Genomic DNA, 22,924 nt, shown 5'->3' with positions numbered 1-22,924 from the left:
GATTTCTATGACAAAGCAAAGCCTAGGTGCTACATTTCGTTATCGAAACTTGACCTTCTGTTTTTTTTATACGACAGACTTCGCAGCCAGCTGTTAGAGTGCAGGACAATTGCAGGGCCAGCTGCTACGATCTTTTTGACTCTAACAGCCTCTCCCAGTCGAGATTCGAACATACAATGACTGGCTTATTACGCCAGCGTCATTCATCGAAGCCAACAGGGAGGTTTCTATGACATACTGTTTAAATTTTCCAACTGCAACAGTTAAATCCAATACCGTACCAATTACTCTACAGTATACCGCTAGTCAGGCTTGGCATACACTTTTCGATTCGATTTTGCTCTTTTGATTACTGCATCTCAGTCAAGCAAAATTTGAAAAAGTGATGTATGGGGCGTTTGTAGAATTTGTTATTATCTACAATATTGCTGAAGTAAGCGTTACTGTGCGTTTTGTATTTATGACGCTATAAGGCTGCTACCCTCTTGGTAGCAAAAAGAGCGCTCTTTTTGCTACCAACGGCATTGCTGCGCTACAGCGCCGTAAATACTAAAGATAGAACTTCACTTTCTTCAGCAATATTATAGATAATTACTAGCTCTACATATGTCCCATACACCACTTTTTCAAATTCTGCTTGGCTGAGAAGCAGTAATCAAAAGAGCAAAATCAAAGCGAAAAGTGTATGCCAAGCCTGCCGCTAGTTCGACACCCAATAATCCGACGATTCGATAGTTCGGATCTCGCAAATCCGGAAAATTCCGAATTAAAAAGCATTGTACTTTAGCTTCATTCAACCGAACACTGCTTTCATTGGGGGTCTTCATTTGAGTCAAGATGTTACTCATTCCAACTAAATGGAAAAGGCAAATGACGATCCTTATAACTTACAGAGACTATAGATTACAGAGGCGACAAGGCACTCACGAACCGCTAGATTTTGAATCAAAACGGGGAGTACCATCATAAACAAAGGTAACTCTCCGTTATTACTCAAAATTTAACGGATTTTGAGTGCCTTGTCGCCTCTGTAATCTATAGTCTCTGTATTATAACTGCGTTCAATTTTGCCAGGAGCTCCATTTTTCATTACTCTTCGCAAAAGATTAATGTTTTTGCGCTTATTTCTAAGCTAAACAAGAATTTAAAAGTATTTTATAGAATAAATTGAGCATTTCTCAGTACAACACAAATTTATTACGTATTTGCCAAGGTGAGTTAAAATAGGTGATCTAGTTTTCACAGCTTGTAGAACAGAAGTGCGCGGAACGATTGGTTAGCAACTATCGACGTTGTTCATACATTCAATAGTTTCTGCTTTGAAAATTTCGGTGATCGTCAAGGGTAACCCAGCGGGGATGAAAAATAAATTTGAACATCAAAAAACCTCTCTTGACTAACCTTGGTATTTGCGACATTTTTTTCGGAAATTTCCAGAGTTGTTTACGTCTGGATGTAAACAACACGACATTTCAAAACCCCACTGACATTACTTTGACCGCCTGATTTTCGAGTCAAATTTCGTTAATCCGGCCATGAATTTGTCGGATTACCCTAATAGCACATTTAGGCATAAATGAGTTACTGCAACTAAAAATACCAAATGTGTGCTGCTTGGGTAGCGAGGTGGTACTGTATTCCATAACTCAGAAGATACCATAATACTTTATTACTTAACAGATTCTTGGGAATTTGTTAATAGTCATTTATAAAGAAGTTTTATTCGAAAATCAGGTTTTCAGAAAAACTTAGAAGGTTAAAGTCCTTCACCTTGCTCCCAATTGTGCGCATCGCATATTTTAAATAAAAATTGAAATATATCTCTACCGTGCCTGCGGGTAATTCCGCGCAACACATTATTCCGCGCACTCATCCTGAAAATCAATTTTTCAACAGTAAATTTCACTAAAACATCATTAATAAGTATACTATCACAGTATACCATGTTCCTTTATTGTTTTTGTTCAAAACTGACAATTTTGCTTCGTTAGTCTGACCAAACCAAAGGCTATTTCATTGCACGCTGACCAAAACGTGATTTCCGAATGTTTTCTTAACAATTGTTCTAAGCGGAGGTCTAAATTATCGGAAGGTTTTTTTCGCTCTAAAAAGTATTTTTTATGATGAATTTGTGCTACACAGGTACATAGATGTACATTCAACTGTTTTATGGAAATAATTAAGAATAACTCATTTTTCTGTTTGTTTTGTTTAAAGATTTGTTGTGAGCGGAATTAAGAGCAGGTAATTAGTAATGTTTATACACTCAAGTCTTTTTTTACACGGTTTGTTTTTTTCGATTACTCAGGAACCGTACAACTTTGGGACCATTTACAAACTACGTAACGAATGTCGGGCCGCTCTCAAATGTATTAAGAAATAAATAAATGGTCCCTAAGTTGTCCCGTTCTTAATAATCGAAAAAACAAACCGTGTAAAAAAAGTACTTGAGTGTAATTCCGCGCGGATGTAGCAGGATCATATCGGGGAAAAATGGATAACAGAATATGCATTACTCTTCAGAAAACTTTGTAGACACGTTGAAGAAAGTCAAATTAGGTTGTTCAGTACGGAAATCTGCGAAAATATTCAGGATTCCGGTCAATACCTTACGGAATGAAAAGCACCAAATGCACAGTGATCCAAAATTAGTGAACCAAAACGTGCGCACTAGAGTAGTGAGTAGGAAATCTCGGTTGTAGGTTTGTGGAACCTTTGCAAGAGTTTCTTGAGATTAAAAGATCTATTGTTTGGTGGAATTCAACTTTTGATTAATCCCTCTACAAGTGAAATAAAAAACTCATTTTTCTTCAGTTTCAATATAATACATTCATGTGTTCTGCGAAGTTTTAGAGCATATTATAAGAAATTTTGCTGAAAACAGTAATCTTCTATCTATTCAGCGAAGATAGAAAAATCCTATTTCTAATACCGTCATCCGGGGATACTTGCAACACTTTGGCGCATCACACTTTTGACAGCTCTAACGCATTTGTTTGTTAACATAACCATTTGTACCCAATGCCATTTTAAAGAAGGGACGTTTACCTATTGTTTAGTTAAGTTTAATCCATTACATCATTGTTTTGCTTGTTTCTATACGATTGGAAAGTAATACCACTTTCAGAGTAGGTGTTACGACGAGCAATCGAAGCATCCCTGCACGATCGTTACTAAACCAATCGACCGTAACTGTAACGTAAGCGACGTGGCGGTTTCGTGCATTGTCGAACAGTAATATCTGCCTATTCATTGTCACACCGCCAGTAATGACAGTTGAACGTAGCTGAGTCATCAGTATTGAATACAGAGTGCAAATAGTTAAATAGCTCTACATTTATAAAACTAAAGTTATTTTGTTAAAAAGATTAATTTGGTGGTAGTAAACTATAAAGTAGAGTGGCTGAACTACGTGCGTAAAAAGTCTCAGTAAAGCTGGAACTTGCCGATTAGCGGTACCTGAAAATAAAACTAACGTGAGTTAAAACTGTTAAAGATATAAAATTAGAAATGAAAATACTTACTTCGATATTTTTATGAAATTTAGATTAGAAATTCTCAGTTCTCGATCTAGAGCCGTATCCTAACCTTACACATTACGGACACGATTTGGAAAAGGTGGATAAAAGAATATTTGCCGGTCATTAGAAGACGAGGAAAATGGTTAGATGAAGTTCGGGAACTCCGCGAAGGTGACTTGGTGATAATGGTGGATGGCGCGGTTCGAAACCAGTATGTAAGCAAGTAAGATATTAAGTGAGTATCTGGCAGTATCACTGGATACTTAGCTTCGTATGGTGCATACCACGCAGCTCCAATCCTTCCTCGCATTCTGAGCAATCCATCCTCATCTAAGTACGGCCACAACTTATGAATTGGACTTGATTTCAGCACGAGATTATGGCGAGCGTTCGGCCCTCCTTGTGTTTCTAATAATGTTCTTCTTTCCACCTCGAAAACCTCAGTTTGGGCAACTATAGCCGGGAGTTGCTTCTTTATCCATCCTGACGAAGTCAAGATTCTTAAAGATTTGCTAAAAGGACTTGGTCATTCGAACAAATCTTTAAGAATCTTGACTTCGTCAGGATGGATAAAGAAGCAACTCCCGGCTATAGTTGCCGCTCGTGCGACCGACGCGATTCGGCAGAGTCGATGGTGGCGTGTGATGCCTGCAGCCGCTGGCACCATTTTGGATGCGTTGGGGTAGATTCGAGCGTGGAAAAGCGCCATTGGATTTGCCAGCAATGCGAAGCTAAGGGCATACCTCCTGTCCCCAACGTCACAGAAAGTAAAAGCAACCACCAAACCCTGACGGTCGGGGATCCTAAAAATCGATCCAAGAAAGGAACCGCAAGTGCAGCGTCGGCGTCGTCGAGGCGAATAAAGAAGACCGTCGATATTCCCTTACGGTCGCGTCATGGAAGTGCAGCGTCAAGTGTGCATTCCGCTCTGATCGCAGAGCAACTCGATTTGTTGAAAGAGCAGGAACTTCTCCGTGAAGAAGAACTGAAGCAAAAGGAGCAATTGGAGCGTCTCGAATTCGAGGAAAAACAACGGCAAATCGACGAGCAGAGACGACGTCAGGAGGAGGAATCAAAGCTGCGCGAGGCGCAGCTAGCTAAGCAGAAAGCATTGCAGGAGGAAAGATTAAAGCTGAAAAAGGATTCAATGGAGAAGCGGCAAGAGCTGATGAGGCAGCAAGCTCAGTTTAGCACTGCGGGTTCAATGACCTCGGCTATGGAAATGTCGCAATCATTCGACCAAAGTAAGGTGCAAAATTGGTTGAGAAATAACCACAAACCCAAGGATGGCGAGAAAAATGATTCCGCAGAAAAAGGGACTAACCTACAATTGCCACAACCGTTACCGTTACCCACCGCTTCAGTCAGTCGTCAAAATCCACCGCAAGTGCCTTTACCGTCCCAGCCACCAGTCTTAGTTGCCACCGCCGCGGCTGATCAGTTCAATCAATGTACGAGTCGGCTTCAAGGCATTTCGTTAAATGAAGGAAACTATCAACCTCCAGTAAATCCTGCTTATCTACAAATTGCAGCCCGTCAGGTTACGGGCAAGGATCTTCCGATTTTTAATGGAAACCCGGAAGACTGGCCGATGTTCATTCGGATTTTTGAGGAGACGACAGCTGCGTGTGGATTTTCCAATGTGGAGAACCAAGTCCGACTTCAAAAGTGCTTACGAGGTAGTGCCTTAGAAACAGTTCGTAGCCGACTTCTTATGCCGGAAGGAGTACCACACGTTATGAAAACCCTGGAAATGCGTTTTGGCCGACCGGAATTAATTATTCGCTCGATGCTGGACCGTATTCATCGTCTACCCTCCCCCAAACCGGAACGATTGGACACCTTAATTGATTTTGGCCTAACAGTCCAGAACTTGGTCGTTCATATGGAAGCGGCCAAACAGAAAAACCATCTTAATAACCCGACTTTGCTGCAGGAACTCGTAGCAAAACTACCAGTGCAACTAAAATTGGATTGGGCTAAATATAAATTGCTCAACTCGTCGAACACTCTTGGTACTTTCGGAACATTCATGGAACAGTTAATTCAAGCGGCTAGCGAGGTTTGTTTCGACATTCCACTCAATCAGGACGTGAAAACTGAACGGTCAAGGAATAAAGAAAAATACGTGGCTCACTCTTACTCCCATGAGAAGCAATCGAACCGGCACCCTTTGTTGGACTCTGGCAGCAATGAGCAAAAACGGCCCATTAGGCTTTGCCTGTTTTGTAAGCAACCGTCGCATCGTGTTCCAGCATGTGACGAATTTCAGAAAATAAATGTGGTAGACCGTTCGAAGTTTGTGCGGCGAAACAATCTATGCCGGATGTGCCTAAATTTCCACGGAAAATGGCCTTGTAAAACCTGGCAGGGTTGTAATATAGAAGGGTGCCGGGAAAAGCATCATTTTCTTTTGCATGCACCAGTTTCTCGCGGCCCAGTGCATCTATCAAGTAGTCACTCCTCGGTAAACATCGACAATCAGAACCATCCCTATTTCCGCATACTACCGGTAATTTTACACAATGGTAGTATGAAACAGCTCATATTCGCGTTTATTGACGAAGGGTCATCATCCACACTATTGGATCGCTCTGTTGCAGATTATCTAAAAGTCGACGGCCCAGTTGAGCCATTGACATTGCAGTGGACTGGGAATGTCCGACGCGAAGAGCACGGCTCTAAACGTGTTCAATTGTTGATTTCGGGAAAGGACAAGTCGCGTAAACACCAAATCGCTGCTGCGCGCACTGTTGATTATCTTCTGTTACCAAAACAGTCTCTATCGTATCGTGAATTAAGTGAAAAGTATCCGCATCTTCGTGGGTTACCCATTGACGACTATCAGATGGTAGAACCGAAACTGCTCATTGGGTTGGATAACTTACGACTCGGAATACCACTGAAAATTCGAGAAGGTTTTCATGGGAAACGATGGACGTGTCCGTCAGGCGCTAGTACGTACGGCATCGGGTGTGTATAAAAGGCCAGTAGTGAAACTGGCATTGCTCGACGTTGGATCTGATGGTGAAGCCATTGAGGAATCTTTAGAAGCTGCGGACCATCAACGGTCTTCACGGGTGGGGGATTGTTACGACGAGCAATCGAAGCATCCCTGCACGATCGTTACTAAACCAATCGACCGTAACTGTAACGTAAGCGACGTGGCGGTTTCGTGCATTGTCGAACAGTAATATCTGCCTATTCATTGTCACACCGCCAGTAATGACAGTTGAACGTAGCTGAGTCATCAGTATTGAATACAGAGTGCAAATAGTTAAATAGCTCTACATTTATAAAACTAAAGTTATTTTGTTAAAAAGATTAATTTGGTGGTAGTAAACTATAAAATAGAGTGGCTGAACCACGTGCGTAAAAAGTCTCAGTAAAGCTGGAACTTGCCGATTAGCGGTACCTGAAAATAAAACTAACGTGAGTTAAAACTCTTAAAGATATAAAATTAGAAATTAAAATACTTACTTCGATATTTTTATGAAATTTAGATTAGAAATTCTCAGTTCTCGATCGAGAGCCGTATCCTAACCTTACACATTACGGACACGATTTGGAAAAGGTGGATAAAAGAATATTTGCCGGTCATTAGAAGACGAGGAAAATGGTTAGATGAAGTTCGGGAACTCCGCGAAGGCGACTTGGTGATAATGGTGGATGGCGCGGTGCGAAACCAGTATGTAAGCAAGTAAGATATTAAGTGAGTATCTGGCAGTATACACTGGATACTCAGTTTGGGCCTGTTTCCATAACAGTTTTTCGGCATGTTGCAGTTCTTCTTGCGATAGTATTCCGCGGGAGACACTTTTCCCGCTTTTCAAACGTTTCAGATTTTCTATAAACCGTATCACGCAGGCTTGTGACCGTAGAAGCCTCTCCCACTTGCTAAAACGAGACACATCAATGAGCGGTGGCGGTGCCCGCCAGTGCGAATGTTGGGCGCAGGTTAGTTCAGTGGCAGTGGTGAAAGAACGATTCTCCGGCCATGTTTCTTCGGGATCGTATAAAAATGTGGGACCACGAAACCACAGACTTCCTAGATCGAAATTCGGTCCGGTGCCCCATTTCGTAGCTGGATCAGCAGAGTTCTGTCCAGAGCGAACGTACCTCCACTCGTTCATGCGGGTCGACGTTAGTATTTCCCCGATTCGAACACCAACAAACTGGTGATATTTCCGATGATCCGAATTAATCCAGGCGAGTACAGTTTTTGAGTCTGACCAAAAATATTTTCGATCAAATCGAAACGAATGAGATGATTCTAATGAACTCGCGAGACGAGTTCCCAGGACGGCGGCTTTAAGTTCTAATCGCGGTACGGAGAGTACTTTGATTGGCGCTACTTTACTTTTCGCGGCAACCATAGCAACTTCAATGCCATTTGGCCCCATTGCTCTGATATATGCAACGCAGGCATACGCTTCTTTGCTAGCGTCTACAAACACGTGCAGTTGTTTCGGCTCATCCACTTTGTGCGTAAAGTAACTTCGGGGTATCCGAAGGTTATTAAGAGCCGAGAATTGACTCAGCCAGAGGGTCCATTTTCCAAACAATCGTTCGTTAATCGGGGTGTCCCAGCCGAGACCCGCAGCCCACGCGTCTTGAATCAAGATCCGCCCGTGAATGAGAAAGAAAGTTATGAATCCTAGCGGATCAAATAAGCTCATTACGAGTTTGAGCATTTCACGTTTGGTCGGGATGTGAGTAGGGTCCATTATTGCCATAATTTCTTCTTTCGGTGGAAATGCATACGAGAAAACATCATCGTATGGATTCCATCGCATACCCAGCACAGATTCCGTTTTCTCTGCTCTTACTATGCTGAGTTCCTTCGATTCGTTCGGCGATGCATCTTTAATCGCCGACAGTACTTGTTCCGAATTCGATAGGAAATTCCGGATCTCGAATCCGCCCCGAGCATGTATATTCTTTACCTGCTTCACAACCTTGATAGTAGGAAAAATGGATGTGCAAAGTTGCGTCAGTTTATTGACATGGAATTATTTTTTATTGTTTGGTTCCTGTACATAATAAGTGCATCATATTAGCTAACAAATAGCAACTTTGAGCTTTGTTTATATTTTGAACTTGGAGAAGAAACGATGAATTCGTGTTGTTACTTCCAATATGGCGCGGCTTGCAGCACTTGTAAAAATGAAAATTATCATAATAGACAATATGTACAAAGTAAGTTTGCATCTGTACGATGTTATTTTGTCTACCACCATCTCCAGAAAAATTAAAATTGTGAAAAATTTCACGTGCCTTGAAACGGCAATTTGGAGTTCGCCGACATGCTGCATTTCCACCGAATATCTTTAAAAAAGCGATAGACGAAATTGAGAAACAAAAAACGCCTCCAGTATCTCTTGTTTTACTACAAATACATTTAAAATATCTCAAAATAGTCATTCGCGGTTTGAAATCAGATATAAAATCATAAGAAACGCAAAATCAGAAAAGTGTTGCAAGTATCCCCGTTTACTGGGTAACTTGCAACACCCCTATTTTCGGATCATTCTACAGATTCATTTAATTTATATTTTTTCTCATAATCATAAATCAAAAGTACTCACCACTATACACGTTTTGACTACTTACACTTGGACCTAAACGGTATACTTCGAAAGTTATACTAAGTCAAAGTTCAAAAGTGTTGCAAGTATCCCCGGATGACGGTGTATGAATCGTTAAAATCAATTTTTCTATTTTAGCTCTTTTTGTAATTGTTGTATGATTTTTCCATGTTCTATAAAGTTGTACAAATAGTAAAAATACACAACTTTGCTATATATAGTATAACTCTATCTTTGCTTGTTTAGAAACTGTAAAATTTTTAATATTACCCCAATTTTGACCCCGAATTACTCGACTAACGGCAGTCGACCACCAGACACTATATGAAAACTGCTACAAAATCCAGAAGGTTTCATTCGTAACCGTTTGCCGCAATTGGGAGTTTTTTATATTGAAAGTTCGACAGCTCCTAACCAAGCAAAGATAGAGGTATACTATATTTGGCGTAGTTGTGTATTTTGATTATTTGTACAACTTTGTAGAACATGAAAAAGTCGTACAACAACTACAAAAAGAGCGAAAACAGAGTAACTGAGTTGAATAATTTTTTTTCAATATTCGGATTTTTCTATCTTCGCTGAAGAGATAGAAAGTTACTGCCTTCAGCAAAATTTCTTATAATATACTCTAAAACTTTGCAGAACACATCAATGTGTTATATGGAAAATGACGAAAAATAAATTTTTTATTTTGCTTTTAAGGGGATTAATCCAAAGTTGAATTCCACCAAAGGATAGAGCTTTCAATTTTAAGCAACACTTGCAAAGGTTTCACAAACACTTTTCCTACTCAAAATTCAAGTGCGCACGTTTTTTTAGTATTGGACCAATGTGAAATGGCGTAATTTCAGGATCACAAACGAGAATAAAACTCTAAACTATCGAGTTACGCTGAACGCGTTTAATACCTTTTCAACAATTGTAAATATGTGTGACAGAAAAATAAAGAAGCAAATCTTAGTGATCAATCTAATTATTATCACTAAGCTAATTTTAAAATGCAGCGATCGTGTAATGTATCTACTGTCTAGAGGCTATCCAAGTAAATTTGTCCAAACATTTGAGCTTGAGCCATTTCCCGGCTTTTATCTACTAGTCAGTAGCAAAGCCTAGGTGCTACATTCCGTTATCGAAACTTGACCTTCTCTTTTTATACGAGAGACTTCGCAGAGTACAGGACAATTGCATGGCCAGTTGCTACGATCCTACTGACTCTAACAGCCTCTCCCAGCCGAGATTCGAACATACGATGACTGGCTTATTTGGCCAGTATCATATCTCGAAACCAACTGAAACCCTACTAGTCAGTAAGCCTAGGTAAACGCCCGCACCTAAATAGAGGTGGTTTCTGCGGGGGCCTGCCCCCTCGCGGTGGCCGGCGCTTCCAACGGCGGGTCGTCGGCGAACACTCGCGGTCTACGGCCGTCTCGGCCTGAATCATCTAGGCGACGCTTGCTACTAATGCGGTAATAAGCGTGACTCGGGAATCGATTGCATGAAACCCCTGCTTCCCTTGCGCGAGACGGCCGCTGGCCGCTAGTGTTCACCGGCGACCCGCCGTCGGAAACGCCAGCCACTGCGGGGGGCAGCCCCCCAGCAGAAACCACCTCTATTTAGGTGTGGGCGTTTTCCTAGGCTTACTGACTAGTAGGGGTTATCCTTTAGTTAAGCCCGAACGACCGGCAGCGAGTAAGGACAGCATATACTTATAAATTGACGAGGCCGAAACTTAAAAATCTCGTCTAAAATTCGTTTTCCGAGGTTTACTGAATTCTAGTTACAATCCTGTAGCCATACCCCTCGCAATAATTTACAGCTCGAAACTATTAATCGGCAAAGCCGCTGTTATAGAAACTTCAATCCGCTGGTGTTACATTCGGGTATGTGGAGTTCAGGGTATTGGGGACACGGTGAAACATATTCTTCCTTTTTCTAATTTTGCTTCTAGTTGTAAGCCAGCCCTTTTTATTTCTAACTCTATTTCTGGGGAATGACTTTCTAGGGCAGTGGTGCCCAGCCATAAGCGTGGTGCGAGCCAAATCAGGTCGCCCCATGAGTCCGCGGGCCGCAATGACCTCTGGCCATTCTTTCGCATACCAAAATGTAAAATAGGCGGCAGCAAAAGCCGATTTTTAGCAATCACCACAAGATTTAAACCGCAGAGCAATCAGATCTACAATACGCACGAAGTACTACGACTGAACTGAGTGACTCCTGTGTCATCAAAAAAATTATTCATAAGTCTGCCATCCCTCAAATTAGCCCGCGGGCCGCGCTTTGGCCATCACTGTTCTAGGGAATGGTTCGTTCTGGGGAGTGTCTTTCTGGGGAATGGTATATTCCAGAAAAAGGTACATTCGGGGAAATGACTTTCTGGGAATTGGTGCTTTCTGGGGAATGGGATTCTAGGAAACGGGTATCCGGGGAATGGTATACAATCGGAGGAAATGCTTATCAACTTAGGGACTATATTGACTCGTTTCATTTTGCCTGATTTTTATTTTCAGGTATAATCAATTCAAGTTTGTCACGAGGTTTTCGAGCCACCGTAAATCTCGCATGTGCATATTTTTAGATATAAATTAATAAATTATGGTTGATTATGTAGTACCATTACTATTCTATTAAATTTATAAAAAAGGTGTATTTTTGATATTAATTTTCGTAATAACCGGTGCCAACATACACTTAACGACTCAAGTCTCTTACACGTTTTTTACGATTTTTGAATTGACGCGGTTTTTTATGACGATTTTTGAATTACCGCGGTTTTTTATTGATTTTTGACATTCACATTTTGAGCATTTAATTCTCATCATTTTTTGAATTAACATTTTTTCGACGACTTTGGATTAACGCGGTTTTTACGTCGATTTTGGAATTGACACCGTCTATTTTATGACGGTTTTTGAATTAACGCGGTTTTTTTACAACACATTTCGAATTACGGCGGTTTTTTTAATTATAGGACAAGTGTGAAGAGACGACTGAATACGATGACCATGTCAAGACGATTCACCGACATTGATCTCGTGCTTAATTCGGGTAACTTAAGTTCTTTTGGTCCGAGGAACGGCTTTATAGTATATAACCCTCCAGACAATGACTGTTCACCTTTCTTGGAAGATAAAATGACGGATTTCGCCTCACGATACGATAATATTCTCCTGATTGGCGACTTCAATACTGATTTGTCTACACCAAGCCGAAAGTGGATGCTGTTTGAAAACATGCCACGATCTTTTTTGTTGACATCAATGGGTAATGAACCGACTTATTTTCATCGCAATGGATGTTCTCAATTAGACTTATTCATTACTAGCTGTCACCATAAAGTGTTACGCTTTGATCAAGTGAGTTTTCAAGCGCTATCACAACATGATCTCATCTTTAGCTCGTTGGACTTTGATACGACGTTCACGCCAATAGCCAGCACATACCGTGACTATGTGAATTTCGATGCACTTGCTCTAAAAAATGCTATTCTCTTCGTTCCATGGCATTCTTTCTTTGCTGTGTAAGATCCAGACGAATTGGTTTGTTTCTACAATTTGCATGTAACACAAATACACGATCAATTCATCCTACTTCGGACAAGCAAATCTAAACCGACAAATTCCGTTCAATAGAGATCCGTAAATCTATGCTTGAACGCGATTTGGCTTACGACTGGTTTCGTGCTCCGCGAGAATAAAAAGAGTTAGCACGGTGCCGGTATAACACCTTGAGGAATGAAACAAACTCTATGATAGCATCTGCAAAGAAAATCTATATGAACCGTTTGTTAGATAATCGAACCCCGTCGAAACTTTTGTGGAAACGAGTCAGGAATATTGGAGTTGGAAAAGACAAGACTGAACCCGCTTGTGATTTCCACCCCGATGATATTAATCGTATGTTTCTTTCAAGTTGCCAGTCCGTTGAAAGCCGACGCCTACTGTGGAGATCATCAACTGACTTACCACATAGCTTCAAATTTCGAACAGTGCATTACTGGGAGGTGGTCAATGCCATATGGAATATCAAATCTAATGTAACCGGATTTGAAAACCTGCCGATTAAGTTCATCAAGATAATTCTTCCGTTAGTTGTGAATCAAATAACCCATATGTTCTATAGAATTATTGTAACTTCGACATATCGCATGGACTGGAAACACGCAGTTTTGCCACTGAAGAAAAAGTCGCACCTAAATGCGCTGACAAATCTTAGGCCAATCAGCATTTTGTGTGTTTTATCCAAGGCGTTCGAGAAGCTTTGAAAATTAATTGTTCAACGAGTATCAAGCAGGGTTCCGAAAGGGACAGAGCATCCAAACCGCTGGGCTATGTGTATTTGACGACCTCGCAATGGCCATCGATAGAAAGGGCACTGCTGTTTTGTTATTGTTGGATTTCTCAAAAGCGTACGATACGATATCACACCACAAGCTTTATTTGAAACTTAAAACGCAATTATACTCTGCCAACTCGGCTGTTACGCTGATGGAATCTTATTTAGAAGAGCGCACCCAAACTGTTTGTTGTGGAGATCGACATTCCAATACCGGATTTACTACCTCTGGTGAACCACATGGTTCAGTACTCGGTCCTTTACTGTTCTGGTGCCACGTCAACGATTTACCGACTGTTCTCAAATATTGCTCAATTTAGCTCTATGCGGACGATGTTCAGCTGTACATCCATCATTGTGGAATGTCTCCTCGTGAGCTTGTTCGATTAGTTAACGAGGATCTTGACAGAGTTGCGATGTGGTCTCAACGCAATCAAGTTCGTCAACCAATCCAAAAGCAAGGCGGTGTTCGTGAAGAGAAGGCGCAGGACAGAGGTATCAAATTCGTTACCATTAATTAATTTTGATGGATAGATTATCGAATGGGCGGCGAGTGCAAGAAATCTTGGTTTTGTATTTTGAGCTAATCTACAATAGGAAAGTCTGGTCAGTCAACAATGCGGAAAAATATACAGTAGTCTGCGTTCTCTCTACTGCTGTGCCACTTTTGCTCCCGTAGACACGCGTTTGAAATTCTTCACAAGGCTTTAATTCTCCCACACTTCATGTTTGGTGATATAATGCTGGTTGGTGCACGTGGCATCGATTTGAATAGGCTTCGTGTAGCCTTAAATTGTTGTGTGCGCTTTGTGTACGAGCTGACTCGCTACGATCACGTTACGCACTTGCAAAAGAATCTCATCGGATGTCCGTTAATAAACTTTTATGCGTATCGCTCCTGCATGTTTCTGCGAAACCTGATGAAAACACACTCGCCGAATCTACTTTTCCAGAAGTTACTACCGTTCCAGGGGAATCGTTTACGAAATCTGAGAATACCACCTAATACCACAGTTTGCTATGCCAGTTCTCTGTTCGTTCGAGGTGTAGTAAACTGGAACAGTTTACATGATATTGTCAAATGTTCAAAGTCAGAAACAGTTTTTAGAGTGGGCTGTCTCGAGTTTTTCAACAGAAGCTAGCAATTCATTTAGTATGTATGTTGTAATAAAATGTTTGATAGCTTTATAGATTTTAAGTTATATATAAACCGTAGATATTCAAGGATACCAAATAAAAAAGGGCTACCTTTACGCAATCAAGACAGAACAAACAAACAAACAATCGACCAACATAGGTTAGTTCGGCCGGCTTATTTTCCTTGGTTAACTCGTGAGTCGGGCCGAAAACGAACTCGCACACAAAAAAAAGAATATATCAAGTAAATTGTTCGATACTAATTTTCATAATAATTGTCAAAAATCCTCTTATCTATGTTTAACGATTACTGTTTTACTTCCATAAAGCATACTGCTAAAGTATTGTTTTCGTTATATATTTCAGGTGATCAGAGGAAACAGCATTATAATGGTGGAAGCGTTGGATAGGATATAATACATTAAGACAATGTTTTAATCTACAGAAGTAAATAAAATAAATTACTACTAAGCTCAAATGTGTTTTAAGGAACAAATTTAATTTGTTGTCAGTTTTAAAATCGAATTTTTACCGCAGAGTGTTGTTGCTTGTTGCTGCGAATATGCGAGTGTAATAGTTGAGAAATTGAATTTGGGTGATATTCTGCGTTGTCTTCGGTCAGCTCATCCAAATGATTGTTTTGTTCCCGGTCATTTTGTTGACACTCTATTTCATTTTTCAATCGATTTTTTATCTTTTCCAGCTGTAATTAAAACGATTGCATTATTTTTGTTATTTATGTTAATGTTTTATTTAGTCGTTTTTCTAGCCAGTGTAGTCTTCATAAAATAAATGGAAAACCAATAAATCTTAAGCGACGATTCGGTCCGTCATTTTCGAGTATAGAGCTTTACTGCAAAAAGTAACGGGGACGTCAAGGTTAATTATAGTTTTACTGCAGTAAAACTATAATTAACCTTGACGTCCCCGACATCAAAAATGAAGGTACTTTCAGTTACACTGTTTGCTCTATCTCCACTGATTTTCAATCGATTTTTATACAACTACCCAGGTAACCAATAAGCATTAGTATAAGCAGTAAATCAATCGTTTATTAGCATCCCTGGCGTTTTATATTGCAGGTTGCTGTTTGTCAGCCTTTTGACTGCATAACTGTTGTAAATTGGCATCCACAATTCTATTTAAATTCTTCTTGTCGGTAAATAGCTGCAAATAAGCATTGTCAGCACTATAAGAGGGCTAGCCGTAAAGTAGCCGCATATTTTGCCAAAATAGCATCTAAGTAGCATATAAGGCAACTTAAATGCTTATTGGCTTGCATTTAAATTGCATTGGAAATGCTTATTGGTTACCTGGGTAGTCTTAAAACTACCACATTAGATTGGCCTTTAATAAAAAATATGCTGATAAATTATGGTTCCATTTTCCCGAAGATATTCCAGATCGCGGTGGGATTTTTTTGACGTCCTAAGTAGCAGATGAAATAAAACTAGAAATCTGCTCAATTGACTGCGCAAAAGTTAACCATTTTATTTGTAGTAACTAATAATGACTTTTATACTGTCCTGTAAAGCTGTAAAGCTCACGCCCCACACTACGGCACCGTTGTCGGTTCTACCGGAACTCAAAAGTGGTCATTTGGAATTCTTTTCGAAAATATGGCAAATGGGGTATCAAAAGACAGGATTTTTCAACACGAACCTCAGTGGACATTTAGATGTATTTTGAGCCGATCTGGACATTCCGGAACATCCGGTATCGGTTTTACCTAAACTCAAAAGTGGTCATTTGGAATTCTCTTCGAAAATATGGCAAATGGGGTATCAAATGACATTTGATTGTCATTTGTCATTTGATACTTGCTGACCCGACAAAATTCGTATTGTCACAAATTAAACTGGAGTTCACAATCTCGAGTTTTGCAAGTTTCTGAGGTGTTCAACCTTATATGATTCATTCAACTATGAAAGCATCCCAGGTAACCAATAAACATCAATGCTATTCAAATGCAAGCCAATAAGCATTTAAGTCACCTTAAATGCTATTTTCGCAAAATATACAGCTACTTTACTGCTAACCTTCTTATAGTGCTGACAATGCTAATTTACAGCTAATTACCGACACGAAGAATTTGAATAGAATTTTGGATGCCAATTTACAACACCTATTCAGTCAAAAAGCTAATATACAACAACGTGCAGTATACAATGCCTGATATGCTGATTTGCTGCTCATGTTAATGCTTATTGGTTACCTGGATTGGATAGTTTAATATACAAATTCGCAATTTTTCCTCACAGTAAAGTAGAAAACAATTCCCCTCATTGCTTAGCCAGAAAGCGGATAGCAATATTCCCCGTGATTGTACAACATTTCGCCGAATGCCATTTCGCGAAAAACCTCATGCGGAATGTACCATTTCACGGAAAACTTTTTCGTCGAAAGTACCATTTCGCAGAGGCGATCCTCTCCTTACTCGCTGTTGCTCGTTCGGACCCAACTGAAGAAAAGTAATAGAGGTCAGTAGACCTAGGAAAACAAATAAACCTAGACAGTGGTGATTTCTGCGGGGGGTTGCCCCCCCCCCCCTCAAGTGGCCGGCGCTTCCGACGCAACACTCGCTACCGTCTCGCCCTGAATGATCTAGTGTTACTATAGATAGTTTTTGTGGTCTTATTATTGACTAATGTTTTAGTCGAATCGAGTCGAGTCGAATTTCTCGAGTTCGATTAGTTTTTGAGTTACGCACAAATTTCTGTTTTATTTGTATGAGAGTCCTTATCCCCTACCACATGGGTGAGAGGTCTATAATCATCATAAAATAAATTCAACACTCCAAAATCCCCCAGATGCCAAAGTTGGTTCCATTTGCTTGATTAGTTCTCAAGTTATGAGGAAATTTGTAATTCATTTGTATAGGAGCCCCCTCTCCTAAGTGGTCCTAATTCACCATAGAAAAAAATCTTGCCTCCAAAAACCTTCACATGCCAAATTTGGTTCTATTTGCTTGATTAGTTCTCGAGTTATGCAGAAATTTGTGTTTCATTTGTATGGGAGCCCTCTTAGTCGGGAGAGGGAGAACCTTTCCTGGCCCCAAAAACCTTTACATGCAAATTTTCACGCCGATTGGTTCAGTAGTTTTCGATTCTATAAGGAACATCCCGACAGACAGACAGACAGAAATCCATTTTTATAGGTATGTATAGATATTTGATATCTTTCTCGAAGAAGCATGCAAAATTTGGAAATGGAGAAATGAAAACTCTAGAAGTTATGAATTTTCATATTGAAGTGCGCACGTTAATAAAAACGAGCGGACGAACGCGCGCGTTTCAACGACACGTTACACTTAATAGCATCAAAGGCAGCCTCATTATGAAGCTGCCCGTGGGTTAGAACATCGATTGAGCATAACCGCTTGCTTCACATTAACAAACGCGCTGAGACATAAAAACTCACAACTTCCAGAGTTTTCGTTTCTCCATTTCCAAATATTGCATGCTTCTTCGAGAAAGATCAACAAATATTTTAAAATAAAAAAAATCGAGAAAAAAAAGTTCCAACTTTGAAAAAAATGCAATTGTTTATAAATATGCACTATTTAACTTTTGAAAAACAATCGAGAGGAGGTATGGTATACCAATTTTGAAAGCTTGTGAAATAGTGAACAAATCTGGTAGAAAGTTATTTTTTGATATTACAAACTATGTTTGCAATCAGCATTTAAAAAATAGTATTATTTTCGGATTACAATACTTCAAATAATCATGTCTTGCGAATTCCAACAGTAACATTAAAATAAAAAAATGCTTGCCGATTTTTTTTTGAACAAAGAAAAGAAAAAAAATTTTGACTAAATTTCCCGTGGAACGACCCACATAAATTTTACTAGCTGACCCGAAAAACTTCGTATTGCCACAAATTAACCTGTGTTGTACATAAATCATGAATCTCGGATGATCTTTGTCACAATCTCGAGTTTTGCAAGTTTCTGAGGAGTTCAACCTTAGATGATTCATTTTGGCAGTTACGTAACTATGAAAGCATCCCAGGTAACCAATAAACATCACCAATGCTATTCAAATATAGGCCAATAAGCATTTAAGTCGCCTTAAATGCTATTTTGGCAAAATATACAGCTACTTTACTGATAACCTTCTTATAGTGCGTCAGCTAATTTACAGTTAATTACCGACACGAAGAATTTGAATACAATTTTGGATGCCAATTTACAACACCTATGCAGTCAAAAAGCTAACATACAATAACGTGCAGTATAAAATACCAGATACGCTGATTTGCTGCTTACGTTAAAGCTTATTAGTTACCTGGAATGGGTAGTTTAATATACAAATTTGCAATTTTTCCTCACAGTAAAGTAGAAAACAACTCCCCTGTCCCCTTCGCCGAATATCATTGACGCCGAATATCATTTTGCGAAAAACCTTAAGCGGAATGTACCATTTCACGGAAAACTTTTTTGTGGAAAGTACCATTTCGCGATCCTTTCCTTACTCGCTGTTGCTCGTTCCAGGAAACCCAGGTAGACCTAGGAAAACAAATAAACCTAGATAGTAATGATTTCTGCGGAGAGTTGCCTCCCCCCAGTGGGTGGCACTTTCGACGGCGGGTCGCCGGCAACACTCGCGGCCGTCTCGTCCTGAATGATCTAGTGTTACTACATATAGATAGTTTTTGTGGTCTTGTTATTGATTAATGTTTTATGGAAGAGTCTCGAATTTCTCGAGTTCGATCAGTTTTTGAGTTTCGCAAAAATTTCTGTTTTATATGTATGAGAGTCCATATCCCCCTACCATAGGGGTGAGAGGTCTCTAACTATCATAAAATAAATTCAAGACTCAAAAATCTCCTACATGCTAAATTTGGTTCCATTGGCTTGATTAGTACTCAAATTATAAGGAAATTTGTATTTCATTTGCATGGGAGCCCCCTCTCTTAAAAGGGGAAGGGGTCGTAATCCACCATAGAAAAAATTTCTGCCATCTAAAACTCCCACATGTCAAATTTGAGATAAGAGGAAATTTGCATTTCATTTGTATGGAAGCCCACCCTCTTAAAGGGGAGATGGGTCATAACTCGCTTTCTAAAGAGGAGGGGGGTCTCAATTCACCATAGAAAAAAACTTACCTTCAAAACCACTTACATGTCAAATTTGGTTCCATTTGCTAGATTAGTTCTCGAGTTATGAGGAAATTTGTATTTCATTTGTATAGGAGCCCCCCCCCTCCTAAAGTAGGGAGAGGTACTAATTCATTATAGAAAAAATTCTTGCCTCCAAAAACACCTACATGCCAAATTTGGTTCCATTTGCTTGATTAGTTCTCGAGTTATGAGGAAATTTGTATTTCATTTGTGCAGGTGCCCCCCCTCTTAAAGTGGGGAGGGGTCCTAATTCACCATAGAAAATTTTCTTGCCCTCGAAAACCTTCACATGCCAAATTTGGTTCCATTTGCTTGATTAGTTCTCGAGTTATGAGGAAATTTGTATGGAAGCCCCCCCTCTTAAAGGGGAGAGGAGTTATAATTCCCCTTATAAAGAGGTGAGGGGTCTCAATTTACCATAGAATAAATTCTTGTCACCGAAAACACCCACATGCCAAATTTTGTTCTATTTGCTTGATTAGTTCTCGAGTTATGCAGAAATTTGTGCTTCATTTGTATGGGAGCCCCTCCTCTTAGTGGGGGGAGGGGTCTCTAACCATCACTAAAATTTGTCCTGACCCCAAAAATCTACATGTAAATTTTCACGCCGATTGGTTCAGTAGTTTTCGATTCTATAAGGAACATACGGACAGACAGACAGGCAGAAATCCTTTTTTATAGGTATAGATATGTATATCTCGCATTGATATATAGCTGGCAACACTGTTAAGCTTTGTTATATACTGTATAAATGCTTTCCCGATATGCCAAAGTATTTTTACATTGCATAGAGAATCACTATGCTTCAAGAAAAGTTATTTTGCTCTTAGTTTTATATTAGTAAATTTAGTTTCCAAATTGAGTTTCAAAATATTTGGCAACACTCTTGCTTAAAAACATTGTTTTCTCCGAATTCCTTGGGTAATTTCGTTTGAAAATGTGAAAATAGTGTCTTTCTAAACCTAATATTTCCCGAGATTTAAGCAAAAGAAAATATGAGGTTTTGACAAAAAAGGGTATTCTCCTTAAAAATGGTGGTAGCTTCCATTAATCGAGGGAATGTCCGATCGGCATCAAATTTTGGATTTTTACTTCCTGACCGAAAACGAACAATCTAGCAAAATTTGGTTCAAATCCGTGAAGGTCGATTACACGGGTCCCGGACACTTCGCGTGGAATTACCCAAATATAAAAGATAAAACACTAATAAACCATCAGCATTGACGACAACTTACATACATACATCACATACATAACAAAATTGAAGAAATTTTTATATACCTCACGTTCAACATCCAAAATTTTCTCCTTTGTCTCAAGAATTTGTTTGTCAACATGTAAATCCTTGTCGCCTTGTTCAATTTTGCACTCCTGTTTTTCTTCCAACTGTCTCTGTTGTATGATTAGGTGCTTCAATTGTTCATGTTGTTTTTGTAACAGAACTTGTTGCTCTTGAGCAGTCGGAGTAATATACTTCGTAACTCGTCGTCTGGTCGCAACGTCAATGTTATGAACCGATCGCTTATGGTTGTTCAATTGGTAACACTGTATAAACCCTTCGTTGCATATCTCGCATTTATACCGCTCGCCTGTATGACGTCGAACATGAGCTTTTAAGTCATTACCTTGGGCAAAGCTTTTCTGGCAATGTGGGCACTGATACGGTTTTAAACCATTATGGGTCCGACTGTGAACCAACAAATTGTATGCTCTGTGAAAACCTTTCCCACATATTGTGCACAGATGAGCCTTATCATTAGTGTGATATTTTTCATGAACCTAAGCGTAAATCAATAAAGAGAATGAGACTAAAATCTGTAATTGTAACTCTCAGATAATAACGTTACTTACTCTTAGATCAGTAGCTCTGGGAAATGCTTTCGGACAAAATTTACATTTGTAAGGTTTGACTCCATTGTGTCGTCTCATATGCACTAATAAATAATCATTTCGCATAAAACTTTGACCGCATTCAGAGCACAGAAACGTTGTTCCTTTTTGATGTTCACGTTTGATATGTTCTCTATGATCAAGTTTATCAGGAAAACTTTTATCGCAATATTTGCAGTTGTAGATTCTATGCTCATTGTGAATTTTTTTATGGCTCTCTAGATATCTCGCTGATACAAATCCCTTATTGCATATATCACAAAATTCTTGTCTTTTGCTTTTTGTAGAATCAGCGTGTTTTGTCTCAACATGTGTACGCAAATGCTCCACCCGCTTAAAGCACTAGTGTCGTACTCTAAGTTATGAGGAATTAAAACAATTGTATTCTACCTACCTTTTCACACAGATTACACGCAAACGGACGTTCTTGGGAATGAAACGTAGACTCGTGGATTGCCAAATGATCACTTCTTGAAAATGCTTTGGCACATATTTTGCACTTAAAATGCTTCTCCTTCGTATGAGTCAACAGATGGCGTCGGAGGTGGGTTGATCTGCTGAATACTTTTTCGCAGTATTCACACTGCTTATTTTTAAAAAAAATTTCTGCCGGTGTAACTTGAAGATGAAAAGATTTAATATCTGCAAAGGATGTTCCCACGTATACTTCCGATTCCAGACCACAATCCTGTTTTTCCTCTTTTACTAGTTCTTCGATATTTTCCGTCAAAAATTCTATATTTTCAAATACTTCCGGTTTACAGGCCTGGTGTTCAAAAATTGTATCCTTTTTACTAAAACATTAGTTTTGAAAATATGACTTAAAATTAAATTAGTCGTATGATACCCTTTTTCACTATCAGAATTAATAGTTTCTGGTGAGTACTCAACAGCAAACAGCATACTTTTTTCTGCACAAAACCTTTCGCTCTCAACAAGTGAAATAACTTTCACCTCTGATTCTGACGAAGGAGCAATTGAAGAACTATATTGAAGTGCCAAAGATTGAAGCGTTTGATGAGCGATATCGCATTGTTGCTTAAAAGCAAAAGCATTTCTAGCAGAGTTTATACATTTTGAACAGATTTTATCCGGCAAACCATCGTTTATCATTATCTGAAAAAGCTTATTTTTTATTCATTCATATCAAAAATGATTGCTTACCTTCATATTACTACAAGCTATAATCATTGAAAATATTTTACAGTTCTGTTGAAAATCTTCGCTAAAAACACTGGTGATGCTATCTGTTTCACAAAGGCAAGTACGACAAATACGATCCAAACTTGATGGGAGTTCCATATCAGACGTAATTTTCTATTTACTAGTCAA

The 22,924-nt window shown here is 39.4% G+C and overlaps 2 protein-coding genes across 2 annotated transcripts in view; one reads left to right on the top strand and one right to left on the bottom strand.

The window, feature by feature from the left end:
• Positions 1-15,054, top strand: part of LOC128742104 (probable small nuclear ribonucleoprotein G) — a 21,469-nt gene extending 6,415 nt beyond the window's left edge. Inside the window, exon 3 of the mRNA XM_053838321.1 lies at positions 14,945-15,054. Within this exon, the coding sequence (XP_053694296.1) occupies positions 14,945-14,995 (51 nt within the window). The 3' untranslated portion in view covers positions 14,996-15,054. The remainder of the gene's footprint in view (positions 1-14,944) is intronic.
• On the bottom strand, positions 14,926-22,924 carry LOC128742103 (zinc finger protein 436-like). The gene is made up of 6 exons (XM_053838319.1): positions 22,757-22,924; positions 22,440-22,708; positions 21,987-22,386; positions 21,554-21,934; positions 20,984-21,481; positions 14,926-15,281 (listed from the first exon to the last, which is right to left on the bottom strand). Exons 1-6 carry the CDS (start codon positions 22,892-22,894, stop codon positions 15,093-15,095), a joined length of 1,875 nt encoding a protein of 624 aa, XP_053694294.1. The 5' UTR covers positions 22,895-22,924; the 3' UTR covers positions 14,926-15,092.

This window comes from Sabethes cyaneus, chromosome 3 (genome assembly GCF_943734655.1).
Source record: "Sabethes cyaneus chromosome 3, idSabCyanKW18_F2, whole genome shotgun sequence".
NCBI classification, from domain to species: domain Eukaryota; kingdom Metazoa; phylum Arthropoda; class Insecta; order Diptera; family Culicidae; genus Sabethes; species Sabethes cyaneus.
Note: the sequence above shows the minus strand (reverse complement) of the source record. Positions and strands in the feature narration are given on the sequence as shown.

Bases quoted from the DNA above. Each gene is read 5' to 3' on its own strand.
- LOC128742103 (XM_053838319.1), bottom strand. From the start codon at position 22,894: ATGGAACTCCCATCAAGTTTGGATCGTATTTGTCGTACTTGCCTTTGT. The intron at 21,935-21,986 runs GTAGGTAGAATA...GTACGACACTAG, and splicing joins CGTGTAATCTGTGTGAAAAG to TGCTTTAAGCGGGTGGAGCA. The intron at 15,282-20,983 runs GTATATAAAAAT...TTTTAATTACAG, and splicing joins TTTTGGATGTTGAACGTGAG to CTGGAAAAGATAAAAAATCG.